The sequence below is a fragment of the Giraffa tippelskirchi genome, chromosome 2, assembly GCF_054371585.1.
Source record: "Giraffa tippelskirchi isolate mGirTip1 chromosome 2, T2T-mGirTip1v1.2.pri, whole genome shotgun sequence".
NCBI lineage: Eukaryota > Metazoa > Chordata > Mammalia > Artiodactyla > Giraffidae > Giraffa > Giraffa tippelskirchi.
In genome coordinates this window covers 8,979,810-8,998,152 of record NC_137276.1, presented here as the reverse complement: position 1 = coordinate 8,998,152, position 18,343 = coordinate 8,979,810, and the positions used below count along the sequence as shown (strand labels likewise).

At 46.2% G+C, this 18,343-nt stretch overlaps 1 protein-coding gene across 1 annotated transcript in view; it reads left to right on the top strand.

The window, feature by feature from the left end:
- The window catches only part of BUB3 (BUB3 mitotic checkpoint protein), a 73,627-nt gene extending 56,028 nt beyond the window's left edge, over window positions 1-17,599 (top strand). Inside the window, exon 8 of the mRNA XM_081573413.1 lies at window positions 16,946-17,599. Coding sequence (XP_081429539.1) covers window positions 16,946-16,988 — 43 coding nt within the window. The 3' untranslated portion in view covers window positions 16,989-17,599. The remainder of the gene's footprint in view (window positions 1-16,945) is intronic.
- Window positions 17,600-18,343: the final 744 nt, after the last annotated feature.

Below are 18,343 nucleotides of genomic sequence, written 5' to 3'. Positions count from 1 at the left end.
GGGTTTCCCTGAGGTTTCCTCGTGTTTAGACTCAGATTGCTTTTGGCAGGAAAACACAGGCACTGTCTTCTCAGGACGTCATGCCTGGAGGCATGTGACACTGGTTTGTCCCATGACAGTGAGATTGCCTTGCATTACTTAGTACTGTCTGTCACGGTTAAGTTACAGTTTTTCCCTTTGTAATTAACAACTAATCTAAACCTTGTAAGTATCTTATTCCCCACCAAACTTTAACCCAATAATTTTAACATCTGTTGGTGATTCTCATGGGTTTTTTTTTTTTTTTATGATGTGAGGCACACATAAGCTGGATTTTTAGAGATGCAGGCATTGGGTGAAAGTTTTTCTGAGTAACAAGAATGGGTCCAGCCAGACCAGAGGTAATCTGGGTGACCTGAAATTCCCCTACTTTTCCTTGCCTTAGGCTGGATGCCTGTCTCCCACTGGGCCCTGGTGTTCTGTGTTGGGGGGTGCGCTGGGGTGAGGAGCAGGATGGGGACGTGCTCACGCCCCCCTTTTTCCCCCTCCTTCCTGGCCATCCACACCTGACCATTCTCCTCCCCCTCGCCCAATGCAGTCCAGAGATGGGGCAAGTCCCACGGGATGAAGCTGCGGGACAGTGCAGAGAAGGTCCCAGGCCACCACCAGAGAGGACAGGGGCCTCCCTGTGGTCCTTGAGCTGCAGCGTCCATCTATAAAAAGAGAATAGCTCAAGAGAGGCCATTAGTGTGGGCGCCCTGTGGGCATATGCTGCCTCTACCATTTCCTGGGTGTGTGGCTTTTCGGGCAAGTCCCCTGCCCCGAGCCTTAGTTTCCTCACCTGTAAACTGGGAGAATCACATCCCTACCTCGTAAGGCTGCTGGAAGGCTGAAATGCCCTAATGGATATAAAGCATTCATTAGAGTGTCTGCTGTATAAATATTAATTCTCATCATCCTATTAATGATAAGTGAAAGTGCTTCGGGAATTGTGGGGCTCTACACACACAATAATTGTAGGGAGGAGGAGTTTTGTTGAGAGACTCAGGGCTGCCTTAACACTGTGCTGATCATTTAGTAGCCAATTGAATATGTGTTTCCAGCCTTAGAAGCAGCCACACAATACCTCCCTCTTCCAGGATGACCAGTGCATAGGACAGGCAGGGAGAAAGGGATGTTGATACCATCTGCTTTGCTACCAAGTGCACGAGGGAAGTGTGAGCAATTCAGAGTCACATGAATTACAGTGGGACTCATGAGGAAGGAGAAGCAGGAATTGGAAAGTGTCGTGTCTGCCATCTTTTTCTCCATTCCTGGGCTCTCATCTCAAGGCTATGGATGGCTCTCCCATAACCCTGAGAGGCACCAGGTCTCCACTGTTGCCAGTCTCAGGGACCAAGGCTATCACATTGCAGCTTTGATTCTAGACTGTCCTGAAGCCAGTCGTGCCTGGTTGGAATGGAGTTACATGTTCCCAACCAGGCTGCTGGACCCCTCCTCTTGGGTTGGGGGAGGTAACTCACAAGGAAAAGGGTTTTTAGTGAGTCTAGGAGATCTCGCTTTCAGTTGTCTATTGCTGTGTTGGAAACTACCCCCAGAATTTAGTTGCTTCAAACAACAGGCCCTTAACTGTTTCTCATGATGCTGTGGGTTGTGAATTTGGACAAGATGCAGTGGGATCAGTCTGCCTCTCTTCCACTTGATATCTCCTGGGGCAGATATGTATCTTCTCTACTCCTGTGTCTGGTGGCTCAGCTAGAGAGGCTTCTGGGCTGGGGCTCCAACAGCTCCACTGGGGTCATGTGTCTGGGGCTCAGTGTTGGCTGGGCTCATTCCTCCTCCAGGTGGTCTCTCTTGGAGGGCCTTTCTCTTCCTGTAATGCCCTCCTTGTGGTCTCACCACATGGTGTATCCTGGACTTCTTACATGGCTCATAAGAGATAAAAAGCAGAAACCTCCAAACTTTCTATAGGCTGAGGCTCAGAATTGGTGCAAAGTCAATCCTGCTGCATCTTATAAGTTACACCTGGAGTTAAGATTGTTGGCAGAAATATCTATAACTTCAGATATGCAGACGGCACCAGCCTTATGACAGAAAGCGAAGAGGAGCTGAAGAGCCTGCTGATGAAAGTGAAAGATGGGAGTGAAAAAGCTGGCTTAAAACTCAACATTCAAAAAATGAAGACCACGGCATCTGGTCCCATCACTTCATGGCAAATAGATGGAGAAACAATGGAAACAGTGACAGACTTTATTTTCTTGGGCTCTAAAATCACTGCAGATGGTGACTGCAGCCATGAAATTAAGACAATTGCTCCTTGGAAGAAAAACTATGACCAACCTAGACACCATTTTAAAAAGCACAGATATTGCTTTGCTGACAAAGGTCTGTCTAGTTAAAGCTATGGTTTTTCCAGTAGTCATGTATGGATATGAGTTGGACCATAAAGAAAGCTGAGCACTGAGGAATTGATGCTTTTGAACTGTGGTGTTTGGAGAAGACTCTTGGGAGTCCCTTAGACTGCAAGGAGATCAAGCCAGTCAATCCTAAAGGATATCAGTCTTGAATATTCATTGGAAGGATTGATGCTGAAGCTGAAGCTCCAATACTTTGGCTACCTGATGTGAAGAACTGACTCATTGGAAAAGACCCTGATGCTGGGAAAGATTGAAGGCAGGAGGATAAGCGGATGACAGAGGATGAGATGGTTGGATGGCATCACCAACTCAATGGACATGGGTTTGAGCAACTTCCAGGAGTTGGTGATGGACAGGGAGGCCTGGCGTGCTGCAGTCCATGGGGCCGCAAAGAGTCGGACATGACTGAACAACTGAACTGAACTGAATAGTTTACAGCAGTGGCAGGCTCAGCCCAGATACAAGGGGAGGTGACTTCATGGATGCATGGCTCCCTGGAGGTGTGGTTCATGGGGGATTTCCAAGATGACTCAAGAGCTCTGCCACAGAAAATGATCAGGTCAATTATTAATATGTGTTTTTAATTAACTAGCTGTTGCAAGAAGGTGAGCGCATACTAAACATACAGCATTTGTTGATTTATCTATTTTGGCTGCGTTGGGTCTTAGTTGTGGCAGGAGGGATCTTTTCATTGTGGTGCATGGACTCTCTAGTTGCAGTGTGTGAGCTTTGTTGCTCCATGGCATGTGGGGTCTTAGGTATGCAGGATCTTAGTTCCCTGACCAGGGCTCAAACCTGTGACCACTGCATTGCAAGGCATATTCTTAACCACAAGACCACCAGGGAATTCCCAGCACATCACATTTAGCTAACCACATTGACCGTGGAGACCAGCACTAATCTGTAGTCCTGTTCTCAGTCCAGAAGGCAAATTCCCACCTTGAAATGACACTGAGTTACTCACGTTGATCTTCCTGAATCTTGCCCAGGCCTCCCAGCTTGCGGTCCCCCACTTCCAGTGTGTCTTTGCTGTAGTCTGTCCTCTACCCCACTGCCAGGCTGTGTGTGTGCTCAGCTGCTCAGTCATGTCCATGGACTCCATGGACTGGGGTCCACTATTCTCTGTCCATGAAATTTTCCAGGCAGGAATACTGGAGTGGGTTGCCATTTACTACTCCAGAGGATCTTCCCGACCTAGAAGTCAAACCCTTGTCTCTTGAGTCTCCTGCATTGGCAGGTGGATTCTTTACTACTAGCACCACCTAAGCCCTATTTCCAGGCTAATCTTTCTAAAATGGTGCTTTCATTGTGCCACTCTCCTGCCCTAACATTTTCAATGATTTCCTTTTACCTCCCAATAAGATCTGCAGTCCCAACCTGGCATCCAGTGCTTTCCATGCTGTGGCCCAGCCAACTGCTCTGAATTTATGGCTGCAACTCTACTGGTCTTATAGCCACTGCAGATTCCTCTCCAGTCCCTGTTCTGTTTGCACCTTTTTCTCTCCCCTGTTCCCTTACACGGAGCATCCTCCCCTCTCACCTGCATTCACATCAGCCCCTCCCACAAGAATGCAGTTCTTTCCTGCCATCCCAGGTCATGTGGATCTCACCATTCTTAATTCTCTCAAGAGGATCCCTGGATTTTAGCATAGTTATATTCAGTTTGGGAATAAGGAGAAATTTAGAAGCTGAATAGCATGATGAGTTTCACCCTCCGCTGAAAGTAGGAATCCCTTCTAGGGCAGAAGGGGCTGGGCAGCCTACTTAAACACATGCACTGGACTTGGATGAGCAGGGCCAAATCTGGGCTCTGTCAGTTACCAACCATGTCCTTGGTTTCCTCCTTTGAAGTTGGGGATGATGTCACTACATCCTTAGAAGAGTAAATGAATCTATGCCTGTCAAGCACATAGCAAAGTGTTACTCGGAAGCAAGTAAACTCAACACAGGCCACTGTCTTCATCCCTTTGTCATCTACCTGTAGCCTCTGCTGGGGTAATATGAGGCCAACTCCTGTTTCGCAGTAGCTCACTCCTTAGCTTGGTAGCCTGAAGTCCTGGAAAGTTCTTCCTTTGTTGTTCAGTTGCTCAGTTGTCCCTGACTCTTTGTGACCCCCTGGACTGCAGCACACCAGACTCCTCTGTCCTTCACTGTCTCCAGAGTTTGCTCAAGTTCATGTGCATTGAGTCGGGGATACTGTCTAAGCATCTCCTTTATGGAGCTGCAATTTATCTACTTCTCCCATTGGTCCTTGCTCTGTCCTCTGGAACGACACAGAGAACTGAACAATCACTTTTCTGAAGGACAGTCTTTCAAATACTGAAGGTAGTTGTTATGTTCTCAACTGTCTTCTCCAGGAACAATTCCTGTTTCCCTTCATGGCTCCTCAGATGAACGGCTCTTCGATTCCTGGTCTTCCTTCTGGGCAAAACCTGAGTCAGAACAGACTGTCCTCCCCACCCTGCCTCTTGCTGCTTTGGGATTTAAAGCTCAGCAGATCTTCCTTCAGCCACCAAAAGAACACATCAGCACACTAGGTACTCTTTGATCACCTTCCCCCTGAAAAAAGAGAAGTGTCAGTTTTAGAATACAACTTAAAGCACACATGGTCCATTCAATCCTCGGGGAGCTCTAAATTCTTTCTATATCATGTTGCATCATCAGAAGGGCTTCCCTGATAGCTCAGTTGGTAAAGAATCCACCTGCAATGCAGGAGATCCCAGTTCGATTTCTGGGTTGGGAAGATCCTCTGGAGAAGGGATAGGCTACCCACTCCAGTACTTTTGGGCTTCCCTTGTGGCTCAGCTGGTAAAGAACTGCCTGCAGTACAGGAGACCTGAGTTCGATCCCTGGGTTGGGAAGATCCCCTGGAGAAGGGAAAGGCTACCCACTCCAGTATTTTGGCCTGGAGAACTCCATGGACTGTATAGTCTATGGGGTTGCAAAGAGTTGGACAGGACTGAGCAACTTTCACTTTCACATCATCAGAAAGCGACATTAGCATCTACTTTGTAGAATGTCCTTTCTGAATTATGTTGAAATTCCATTTATCTCTCTCTTTTTTTATATGAAAAGCAGTATTATCAAATCCTGTTTATACTTTCTGTGAAACCACAAAGCCACTTACAGTAGTTCTCTGCTCTTTACCCCTCCAGTTTCACTCCTTGGCTTTCTCCCCACTCCCCAGTATCCCAGGAGGCTGCTCTGTGAGGACTGCATCTAAGGGGCTCCTTCTGACTTCTCCCTGGGCTCAGAGGGGGCCTGGAGGGTGGGAGAGGACAGAGCCCCATTCTGGGCTGATTGCATCCCTCTGTTGTCTCTGCCAGCCCAGAGTGTAATAGCCCCAGCACCAGCAGCCTCCAGGATATTGCACTGCTCCTGTGGCTTCCTGCACCCTGCTCTTCCCTTTGTAAGGATCCCCTTTATGAAACTCTGCAAATCATCCTAAACGGAGTGTACTGAGCATTTCTTGCTGGTACCCTCACTGAGGGCTTCCCACGTGGCCCTAGTGTGAAGGATCCCACCTGCCAATGCAGGAGACGAAAATGATCCCTAGGTTGAGAATATTCCCTGGAGGAGGGCATGGCAACCCATTCCAGTATTCTTGCCTGGAGAATCCCACGGACAGAGGAGCCGGGTGGGCTACAGTCCACCAGGTCACAAACAGTCGGACACGACTGAAGCAATTTAGCATGCACGCGCCGTCACTGAAGACGCTGCTGTGATAGGCTTGGTCAATGTATCCTGTGTGAGGTCCCAACTGATAGATTTCTCTCTTGGTTTGGTACCAAGATAAAAATGCATCATCTTTCTAGGAGCAGAAGTGAAATTAATCATGCTTCCCTTCTTGCCTTGGCTACTGAGAAATGCAGAGTCAAATGTAACGCTCACTCTTGGAAACATTTCCGGTTAGAATGTTCATCTCTTCTTCCTTTTCACAGTCTTGATTTTCTGATTCTATTTTTAATAACCTGCTTGACATACCTTTTAAAGTTGCCTCAAATGTATAGGTAAACAGACAGACAGACAGACATGTCAAATTTTAAAAGATGATGTCATTGTGATGAGGGTGGGCCCAGGTGGTCAAGCCTTCCCACATTTACCACCACGGCCTTTCGAGGCTGAGAATGACAGAGGGACCAAGATTCTGGCCTTGGGTGTTCACCTCACCATCTACCGTCTTCAAGGCACATGATGTGTGTCCTCATCATAAGGCTACCAAGGAAGATTAGAGCTAACATAGGACCATTTCTGCGTTTCTTCCTAATCTACTTGTCTAGTGAATTCTTGAGTAAGTTCGTGTTGATTGCTGGTAATCAATGCTTCTTTCCTTCCTTTCTCTTTTCACTTTGGACACACCATGTATTTACTAATTCATGTAAGAATTTTGTGAAGGCGTAAATTCAAGTTCACCAACCCCAAGTTTCCAGGATATAACCTTATTCGAAAATGGCAGTGGTATTTGTCGCTCTCTAGGTTTCCCATTTTAACCTGGTTTCCAGGGGATGCTGACAGCTGCCCTTAGGTTAAATCCATAAATTCTTCTTTTATCTCGGGGTGTTTTTATTTGGACTTAAACGCTTGAACCCATTTGAATGATCCTGTGATCTTCTACGATCTCAGTTATGCTGGATCTCACTTTCTTGTTTACCATGAATGATTTACTGTTCCTTCTTTGAAAATCTCTGTTTTTCTTTAAGTTGGAAAAGAGTCCCTTTGTCCATCTCCTTTCCTCCCTTAGGTTCCAAATAGAGTTACAAACACATGTGGTATCTTTTTTCTTTTGAGGGGAATTCTTTCCATGTTGGAGGAATATGAGACTGGACCTTATTGGCAGAGAGATTGGATGAATTCCACAGTTCTATCCACCTCTGGGGGTCAACAAAAGGGTCACTGCCTCTGTCCTCACCACTTTATAAGCATCACTCATTTTATGTTTAGTGACCATCAGCAAGTCTTCTAAGCTGAGGACATATTTTGAGTGCACGTTTTTCTCCTTGGCTTTCTACCTCTTTTGTTGTTGCTGGGTTTTTTTGGTTACGTTTCCCTCCCTTTCTCTTTGGGAATAATTTTTTTTTTCTTTTGGGTAATTATTTTGGCCATGCCACACGGCTTTCAGGATCTTAGTTTCCTGACCAGGGACTGAACCTGGGCCACGTCAGTGACAGTGCCGACTCCTAACCGCTGGACAGCCAGCAAATTCCCCTTTGGGAACAACGTGACTGCAGAAATAGAACTGATTTCTTCGGGGCCTCTCGTATGTCCTGAACTGATTGTCAAACTCATCTTTTCTGAGAACTTTTTGAATTCTACTTTAATAGGTTTTAGTGGGTCTCAATTTGGGCTGTCAGTTGGAATTATAAAAAAGTAATGCTCAGTGCCTTGCCTCCATCCGGAGAGGTTTTGAATTAATGGCTCTGGGGTGTGGTTCAGGCGTTTGTATTTTTAAAGGTTCTTTAGATGATTCCAAGGTGCACCCAGGCTTACGGACCACTGGTCTAGGACACTCAGGGTTTAATAATTTTTATTGTTATTAATACTGACTTAAAATTGTTTTTCTTCATTTAATTTTTATTTCTAATTAATTTTTATTAGAACATAGTTGTCATACAACATTGTATTAGTTTCTACTGTACAGCAGAAAAATCAGTGAATCAGTAATATGTATACACATACCCCTCTTTTTGTGGATTTCTCCTCCATTTAGGTCACCAAGAGCATTGAGTAGCTCCCTGTGCTGCAGAGTCGATTCTCATTAGTTATCTAGTTTATACAGAGCAGCGCATATGTCTCAATGCTGACTGTAAATATTAATGATTATGATGACCAGATATTGAAATATCTCCTGGGTGTATGTGCAGAGAGGTCCCGTAATCCTGCGAGTGCAAGCTGACTCTTTCCGTAGTTGACACGCTTGGTGTGGCTCTGGGGGCACCATCCTGCTTGGATCCCGATATGTGGACTCACCATAATTACTTAGCCAGTTGTGACTCCTGGGTGTTCAGTTCATTTCCACATATTACTGTTTTAAACAGTGCCTGGATGCGTACCCTTGCACATGAGTCTTTATGGGACATTTCTGGTCATTTCCTTGGGAAATAGTCCTAGATGAGGAATGACTTGGTCAGGAGGACAGACATGGCTAACTGGTCCCCAGAAGTAAGGAGAGATGCAGCTACTCCGCCAGGCCCTCTGCCAAGCCCCTCAACAGTGAGACCAAGTGGTTCCATCGCCACAGCCCATTCCCCTGAGGAGGAAACTGAGGCTGGGAGGGTAGAGTCACTCACACGAGGTCACATAGCTGGTAAGCGCTTGGAGCCAGGCTCTGCCCCAGTTCTGTAGCCTCCAGTTCTGGAACAATCCACCCATCACCTCAACCATCCATCTGTAAGAGAGGGCTCACCCCTCACCCTCCTTCTTTCACATACACAGGATGTTATAATTTTAGAAATGTTTTCCTCCAAAGGTTTTCATGGCTGTTTGGCTTCCTCTGGGGGAGGTAGAATTCATTCCCATCCCCTCCTCCCCTACTTGCCCCCAGCCTCCGCCTTCCTCATCCTCCCCCTTCTTGAAAACCCATCTGTAACCATTACTCCGAGCGTCATGTTGGGTGATGAAGTGCATTCTCGCCCTTTGCTTTGGCGGCTGCAGGCCGGAGCAGGCCTGGCCGAGGAGGTGAACGGAGGGCCAGCCTCCCTCTGCCTGAGGCCCATGAATCACGGCAGGCTGCCTGGTAACCTGAGCCCAGCTCGCCCCTCGCCACAGGCCTCCATGACACTCCTTCCAACTTAATTTCAGCCTGAGGGACGCTTTTAAGAAGATTTTAGAGCGTGAAAACATCTCCTCGAAAGAACTGTAGTTACATTAAAAACTAATTATCGGAGCTTAGGGGTATAGATCCACTGCCATATTTTACGCAGAGAGCAATTTATCTCCCAGACCCTGAAATATCGTTACATAATAGGTTAAGGACACCCACCCAGGGGGCACTGGGGGAAAGGTAGTAAAATCGCCAAATGCCTGGAAGTGTCGAGCAGTGTGATGATGACAAAATAGCCCTGCCCTCCTGCTACAGCAGTTTCTAATAGAACACGATTTCAAAGTGGCACATCCTCACTGAGCCCCTGCATTTAAGTGTGGTTCATCTGGGGCCCTCAGGCTAAATGTGATATTTATTTTTGAAAGACTTGAATTTTTTTTGTTAGCACAAAGAACCAGACTTTACCTGAGACAAAGAGGATGAGATGATCCCACCCGGCCATAGGTGGAGTAGAGGGCTGGTCAGGAATAGGACAGAGCCGGGAATCATGTGTGATATCTCCTTTGAGCCTCACAGCAGACTTAGGAGGGTGACTATTATTGCTGTCCTACAGCTGAGAAGTTTGGGCAGATTGGTTGGGGTGTTTTTGGTTGTACTGGGAAACCCGAGTCAAATTGGCTGAAACAATAATCTATTATTTCAAGTAACTGAAAGAGTCAGAGTTAATGGCAGGTTTGAGTCAGAGTTTCAACAGCATATGGGGGGGATCCAGGGTCTCTCCATGTGTCCACTTTGCCTTCCAGAGTGTCCCCTTCTTCCTAAGGCAGAATCCCTTCGTGGACCCAAGATGGCTGCCGGCAGCTCCTAGGACTTGGTGCTTCCTCGTTCACACACGGTGGGAGGATTTTGTCCCAGCATCCCCTGAGAGAGTCCTGGGGTTCCCTCTGATTGGACTAACGTGGGTCACGTGGCCTTGACTGACTCCATGACATGGCCTGAGGGATGGAATGAATTGATTAGCTTAGCTTAGATTGCTTTTGCTGGGTTTCTGCAGTGGCCCAGTGGCCAAGAATCTGCCTGCAATGCAGGAGACGTGGATTCAATCCTTGGGTGGGAAAAGATACCCCTGCAGAAGGACATGGCCACTCACTCCAGTATTCTTGCCGGGGAAAATCCCACGGACAGAGGAGCCTGGCGGGTTATAGTCCATAGGGTCGCTGACACCACAGTGAGTGAGATCACTTTTGCTACCCTGGGAGCTGGCAGTTAGAGACAGTGTTCTTGTATTCATGAGGACCTCAAAATGGAAGGCTGGGGAAACAGAGACAACCCCTCATGTCTGCCAGGGGCAGTGACATGAAGGAACTGGCCCATGGTTCACACAGGTGTTAGTGACAGAGCCTGAGTCTGAACCCAGGCAGACTTAGTTAAGAGCCCTTTCTCTGAGTCATGGTCCCTTTAGAATTCTCTCATTCTTGAAGTCTTGCAATGAATATCTTATGCACATCTCTTGTGGTTTGTTTGCTAACAGTGTCACTCTGCACCTAAGTGGTGTAAACTTTTGTCAAACAATAATTCTAGAAAACCATAGTATGTATCGCTTTATCACATGAAAGGGTAGAAAAAGCATGGGATTAAGAACTGGTTTTTGTTACCCCATTAATCTTGGATAAGTCACCTCACCTCGAAGTGCCTCTGTTTTCCTCACTGATAAATGAGGGGTGATGTACCTCGAGGAGCTGTTCTAGGGTTCAAAGGAGAAAGTACTGATCGAAAGAGTATGAAAAGCACTAAATATTTGTATGTACATAAATTATTACTATACCTAGGATCATGATCAGTTTCATTCTAAATATGAGAAAACTGACATTTTATAACAGGGTCTCTTTTAAGCCTCAGACACATACTCTAACAAAGTTTTTCATTGATATAATCCATCAGTGTCACCCAAACAGAAAATTAGCCAGTGTTAAGGATGTTTCAGGAAACAGGGTGGCAGGATATGCATTCATAAGGAGCTTTTAGTTGCCTCTTGTTGAGATGTGATGATTATATATGTAAATGTTATTCTACTTCCAATTAAACTACAGCCTCATTGAAATGGGAGGTGAAAAGATCCTGACCAGCTCCATTTCAAGATACAGTCTACCTATTAGGTAGAAAAAAGCACGTGGAAATAGTAGACATTGAAGGGCACTTGGAGATGAGAACTTCGTCCTCTCCCAGCCCCGTTGCCTGCCTCCTCTGAGGCTGAATTACAAATGAAGGCAGACAAGCAATGCCCACACTTACAACAAAATGAAGAATTCCCCTAAAGATTGACACTGATTCTCAAGCAGGTCATTTTAAGGGTACCGGGTGACCTTTTAGGAATAATGTAAGTGCCAGGTGTGTTTACTAACCTGTGTTATTTATTGTTTTTTTAGTTTTTGTTTTTTAAGTTGCTCTGTGTGGCATGGGGGATCTAAGTTCCCTGACCAGGGATGGAACCTGTGCCCCCTGCATGGGGAGTGCAGAGTCCTAACCACTGGACTGCCAGGGGAGTCCCTGTTTGTTGTTGTTTTTGATGAGATGGCCAGCAAAGGCACTCAGGCAGAGAAGTCAATGGTTTCCTTCCTCCTTGCTTGCTTCCTTTATTCATTCCACAATTATTTGCTGAAGGACTACCATGTCTCAGGCCTGGGAGATGGCAGTGAATGAAAACAGATGACAACCCTTGTCCTCCGGGAGTTTATAGTCAAATGCGTTTCATATCCTTCCTTCAGGAAGATGTTAGTTCAGGCCTCCTTTGGGATCTTTGAGACAAGAAGGTGACACTCTGGGTTGAGTTATAACCCCACTCGAAGAGCAGTGATTCATGGCCTGGGTGGGTGAGGCCTCCAGAGGTGTGCCAAGGGCTCTGACCTGTTTTATCCAGGATGAGGGTGTGGTTGACCCATCCATCCTCTGTGCTCCGGCCACACCCAGCTCCATGCAGCCCCTCTTACCGCTTCCTCTGTCTGGAACTCGGCTCCCTTTCCAGCCCGCCACCTGCCTGCCCAGCTCCTGTGCCTCCTTCCAGCATCAGGTTACCTGCTACTTCCTCTGAGAACTTCCCCTGAGTCCTCAAGTCTGTGTTAGTGTCCCTGCAGCTTGTTCCCAAGTCTCCCTTATTATGGTACTTACATATGTGCCACTTGGCTGTTGGCTGTCCCATTAGACTCCAGCCTCTAGCTGGACCTGGTTGCTACTTTATCCCAGGATCTAGTACCTGGCCTGACAGAGGCTGGGGTCTTGATAAGTATTTGTTGATCAGTAGAGAACCCACTTGCCAATGCAGGAGACATAAGAGACTCGGATTCGATCCGTGGGTCAGGAAGATCCCCTGGAGAAGGCAATGGCAACCCACTCCAGTATCCTGGCCTGGAGAATTCCATGGGATTGCAAAGGGTCGGACACGACTGAGTGACTTTCACTTTCCAGGTCCCTGCTCCAGGTTTGGGTTTGGTGCTTTTCCCAAGGGCCCTCTGTTGTGCTAAGAGTGCCCCTCCGGCCACAGTGACGTTCAGTGTGTGCTGGCTCACACTGGCTCACGCTGGCTTGTGAGAACCAGCACCAGGCATCCCCCCAGCTCCAAGTGCGGCGCTCTCCCACGGACAGCTTGAGATCGGCACAGTGCAGGTATTTATTGTAAGTGCTCCCCACTAGGGCCTTTTGTTTGTGTGTTTGTTCCCAGAGGACCCGTTACCCAGCACATCACTGGGCATGCTGCCGGCTGTCCCATCCCGTTCCCTCTCCAACCTGTCAGAGCCTTGGCACCCTCCCTGAGTCCCACCTGCCCTCTACCCAGTCTCTGCCCAGGACTCATCCACAACATGGTGTGGGTGTCCAGTGTGACCACTCTCTCCTCCCTGCTTGCTACTTGACCACACAAAAGCTAAATTCGATACTTTTCCTCCTCCAGATTCTGAAGACCTGGAAGGGATCTGACAAAATATCATATTCTGGAGTCCTTCCTCATTTTATCGGTTGGTGTGCTCCATCCCAGTTGCCATTAGCAGGGTTCAATTTTCCAAAGGAGACACAGTTCCAAAAAAATGTGTCCTTTTGTTTCCAAAGGAGAAAATTGAGAGTGAACATTTTTCCATCCCTCAGGGTTAAGTGGTTTGAGTAGAAACAAAAGGAGTTAACACAAAGGGCATTAATTAAACAGACCATCCAGGGCCAATGCTTTCTCAAAAGGCAACATAGTTGAGTGGGTAGAAAGTAATTTTGGAACACTGCTCTGTCTCTGTTTTTGGTTATGTTTCCTCCCTGACTTGTTGAGGGACCAGTGTGAGTGCTTCATACATTCCTGCTTGCTGGGAACAGCTTCCATCCTAGGCAAATCAACAGATAATTGGTAAAAATAAAAAAATAAATTCAGTTTATTTGCCTCAATAACATAAAATATTTTTTTAACTTAAAGCCTTGGTTTAAAGACTATAATTGGCATGGAGTTGCTTATTTATGGGGTACACACTTTGTGCCAGACAGGGCAGTGGATACGATTCAATAAGACATAATCCTTTCTTGGAGGAACCTGTGGTCTGGTCCAATGGACAGCATACACGAGCGTCTGCTATTTAAGAGGTTAGCAAGTGCTTATAAAGGAGTCATAGGTAAATTAAGTCCAGTGAGGCTGTGGACTTCATTTATTTATAAAATTTGTTTATTTATTTGGCTAAGATAGGTCTTAGTTGCAGCATGTGGGGCCTAGTTCCGTGACCAGGGATGGAACCTGGGCCCCCTGCACTGGCAACACAGAATCTTAGCCACCGGACCACCAGGGAAGTCCCAGGCTGTGGAATTTAATCCACTCAACACATAATTGTTGAATGTCCCCCATGTGGCAGGCTCAGAGTGGGCTCCAGGGGTAAGGTACTGAGAGAAGAGGCAGGTATATAAATAATCACAAGATGGGCCAGTATTTGCTGTAATAGAGGTTTATACCCAATGTTCTGAAGAAGTAGCTCCACTAAGATTTCTGGGAATCAAGGGAGGCTGCTCATAGGAGGTGACCATCAATCTATGATAATAGCTGCCAAGGAAAGATGCTACTGTGAAACACCAGAGAGAAGAGAAGAGAAGGGAGGGAGGCAAGTGTAGTCTCAGCGAGTGAACCAGCAGGATCCGAGGTGTGGAGGGAAGACCTCGTGTGCGGTGTGGGGAAGATGGCTGGGTTGGGTGACAGTGGCTGGGTGTCCGGAAAGAAGAGGTCCGATGGGCCCCCTTCCACGAGATACTCAGGAGGTGAGGCTGTGAACCGCCTACATTTCTGTATCGTGGTCACCATGATTATCTTCTAAGGCCAGAGAAAGGATCTCCAGGGGCAATTGTGAGTCTGGGTTCCACTGCCCTAGGCTGATAGAGCTAACTTAACACCCATGGGCTTCTGGCAGCCCACTTGGGATTTGTCTGGCTGTGTGGACCTTCTGGGAATTTAAACATCTGTCAGCTAAACTAGAGACTCAGACACAAAGTTGAGAACTGGGCACGTTAGGTGGATTTGTGATGCTTGCTGGAGGATTCTGGGCACTTAAAAGGATGAATGGATTTTGCCAAGATATAAATACAGCTTTTTCATTGGTGATAGATATGCCTGCGATCTCCCATCAGCACATGATGGCCACGTTATTGTGCCGAATTGTTTTCAGAGGAACTAGCTTTTAAAGAGAGATTTGCCGGGCTCAAGGCAAGGTCCTGGGATATTCGAGAGCAATCAGACCCTGGGGAGGGACAGGCTTCAGGGCAAGAAGTGCTGGCTCAGGACAGAAACAAAAGTAAAAAGAAACCAACAAACAATAAGTGCAGGTGGTCCCGTGTGAAGGAAGGCAGGCACCGAGGGAACAGAGGGAACAGTGAGAGTACTTATTTAGTACCTGCTGTATACCAGCACCATGCAAGACCCCCGGCATGTGTCATCTAGTAGAGTAATTGGTGACAAAACTCCCCAAAGTGGTGACTGCTTCGCCACTCTTTGTTCAGAAACATTTCTCAACAAAGAAATGAAAGAAATGCTGGAAAACAGTGTGCTTTACAAATTTGGCTTGCTCAGCCAATTTCTCTTTCCTAAAGTGTGTGTGTTCATTTGCTCAGTCATGACTGACTCTTTGCAACCCCATGGACTGCAGCATGCCAGACTTCCCTGTCCTGCACTGTCTTCCAGAGTTTGCTCAAACTCATGTCCATTGAGTTGGTGATGCCATCCATCTCATCCTCTGTCGTCCCCTTCTCCTCCTACCTTGAATCTTTCCCAGCATCAGGGTCTTTTTCAATAAGTCAGCTCTTCACATCAGGTGGCTAAAGTACTGGAGCTTCAGCTTCAGCACCAGTCCTACCAGTGAATATTCAAGGTTGATTTCCTTTAGGATTGACTGATTTTTGATCTCCTTGTAGTCCAATGGACTCTCAAGAGTCTTCTCCAGAGCCATAGTAGGGGTTTGCACACTTTTTATGTAAAGGGCAGATAGTAAATATTCGAGGTTTTGCTGAACAGTTTCTGTCACAACCACTCTGCATTGAAGGGTGAGAGCAGCCACAGATCACATAACTGAGTGGGCCTGGGGGAGTGTTTTCATAAAACATTACATATGGACTGTGAAGTTTGCATTTCAAAGAATTTTCAAACGTTGTGAAAAACTCTTCTTTTGATTTTAAAAACTTAAAAATGTAAAATTGAAAACCACTTTGAGCTAGCAGCACCTACAAAAATGGGTGACAAGCTACGTTTAGGTTTTGGCTGGTTTGCTGAACCTTGTTATAAAGAAAATCTAGATTTTATCTGAGTAGAAATCAACTGTGAGTAATAATAAGACTTGAAGGAAAAAAGTGAGCTTTTAAATAGATGTTTTTAACTCTGGTCCATATAGTCAAAGCTATGGGTTTTCCAGTAGTCATGTACAGATATGAGAGTTGGACTATAAAGAAGGCTGAGCACTGAATAATTGATGCTTTTGAACTATGGTGTTGGAAAAGACTTTCGAGAGTCCCTTGGACTGCAAGGAGATCAAACCAGTGAATCCTAAAGGAAATCAATCCTGAATGTTCATTGGAAGGACTAATGCTGATGTTGAAGCTCCAATACTTTGGTCACCTGATGCGAATAGTTGACTCATTGGAAAAGACCCTGATGCTGGGAAAGATTGAAGGAGGAGGAGAAGGGGATGACAGAGGATGAGATGGTTGGATGGCATCACCGACTCAATGGACTTGAGTTTGCACAAACTCTGGGAGATAGTGAAGGACAGGGAAGCCTGGTGTGCTGCAGTCCATGGGGTCGCAAAGAGTCGGACACAACTGAGTGACTGAACAACAACAATATCTCCTCATGACTCTTAGGAAATCGACCATCCTCTATGAAGTCAAATATTTAGGTACAATTTCCATGTTGACCAAATTGTTTTCAGATTATTGGGTCGATCAGAGGGCAGGTTAAATAACTGTTTTTCAAGTCCTAATTCAGGCATATGTGCAAATGGCTCTTTGAATATGTTTAGTATTTTGATGAGACAGGAAGTTGAGCTTGAATCTGTCAGGCAGCTGCTGAGATGCACATTGTAGTCATTACGTGGATTCCAGAAGGCGTTAGTTAATGGTGGGAGATGTGTGTGAGCTGGTGATAAAATTCTAAATCACCACGTGTACTTCATGGGCTGTTTGTATTTAAGTTTACCTTTCTGTGCAGATGCTCGGATATCTCACCTGCCAAATGCAGGGGGGAGAACCACTCTGGATTCATTTCTGTAACTACTTTTTCTTTTCTGTTTAGGGAGAATCTGTCATTTCAATACCTTGAAGACCAGCAGGTTTGAAGAGAAGGCAGCTTTTGCTGGACAGGAAGGAAACCATTATTAAAAGGAGAAGAAAATTTAGCCAAGAGAAGTATGGAGGAAGTGGGGATACAGGGAGGCAGAAAAGGGGGTAACCAGCAAGTAGCTGGAGTTTCTGCTTCTTTGAAGGAAATTTCAAGATTAAAAGCATGTTTATCTTCCTGGAAAATCTAATGGGCCTGCCTGATATATGAAAAGCCAGCTCTCAGATCGCTTAGCACACCAAATGTTCTAGTTTCCTACCAGCCACCCAATCTTTGTGCCGAGCAGAGGTTTTTCTTAAGCAAACATTTAAAGGCTAATTGGATCATTGGTGTGGTGTCACAGTAATTAACACACAGCTTGGAGTAGTTACATAAAAGTCAGTCTGAGCAGCACCAAGCGCCGCTGGGAAGTCAGAGAGCCCGTAGGGTCCAGCCAACCAGACTCGCGCACAATTGTTCTTGGGGATGAGGTAGGAATAGCAGGAATATCTCCAGGATACACGGCATGTTACACAGAGATTAAAAAAAAATCTCAACAATGGCTGACCAGTGACTGGGGCTTTATTACTGAGCTTGGCTAAGAATAGATTAAAATGACCCCAAAAGAGAGAGTGCAGTGTTCTCATTGATTTTCATGTCCTGTTCATTGGTGAAGGCTGGAATGCAGAAGCCAACATGAGCTAGTCTCCGCCTAACAAAGGAATTAACTATAAGGCTATGGGGGTGTTTTGTTGGAATCTGAGATCAGTACAGCTCCACCCCTGGAACTAGGAGAACGTGCGTACTCTCTCCACACCTGTCTCTGTTGCCTGTAGCCCCTGCCTCATTTCCCCCCCTCCATTTAGAAGTTTTCTTCATTGCTGTTCTGTCTTGTTGCTGTTGTTGATTTCCTCAGTTGTGTCTGACTCTTTGAGACCCCATGGACTGCACCATGCCATGCTTCCCTGACCTTCACTATCTCCCAGAGTTTGCTCAAACTCATGCCCATTGAGTTGATGATGCCATCCAACCATCTCATCCTCTGTCATCCCCTTCTCCTCCTGCCCTCAGTCTTTCCCAGAATCAGGGTCTTTTCCAATGAATTGGTGCTTTGCATCTGGTGGCCAAAGTATTGGAGCTTCAGCTTCAGCATCAGTCCTTCCAATGAATATTCAAGGTTGATTTCCTTTAGGATTCACTGATTTGATCTCCTTGCTGTCCAACACTGTTCTGTCTAACAGCCAGCTTTCTAGTTGGGGAGAAACACTTCGATTTGGAGCATTTGCTAGTGGTGTAAATATTCCCACTGTGGGGCTTCCACTGTAGCTCAGTGGTAAAGAATCTGCCTGTAATGCAGGAGAAGCATGTTTGATC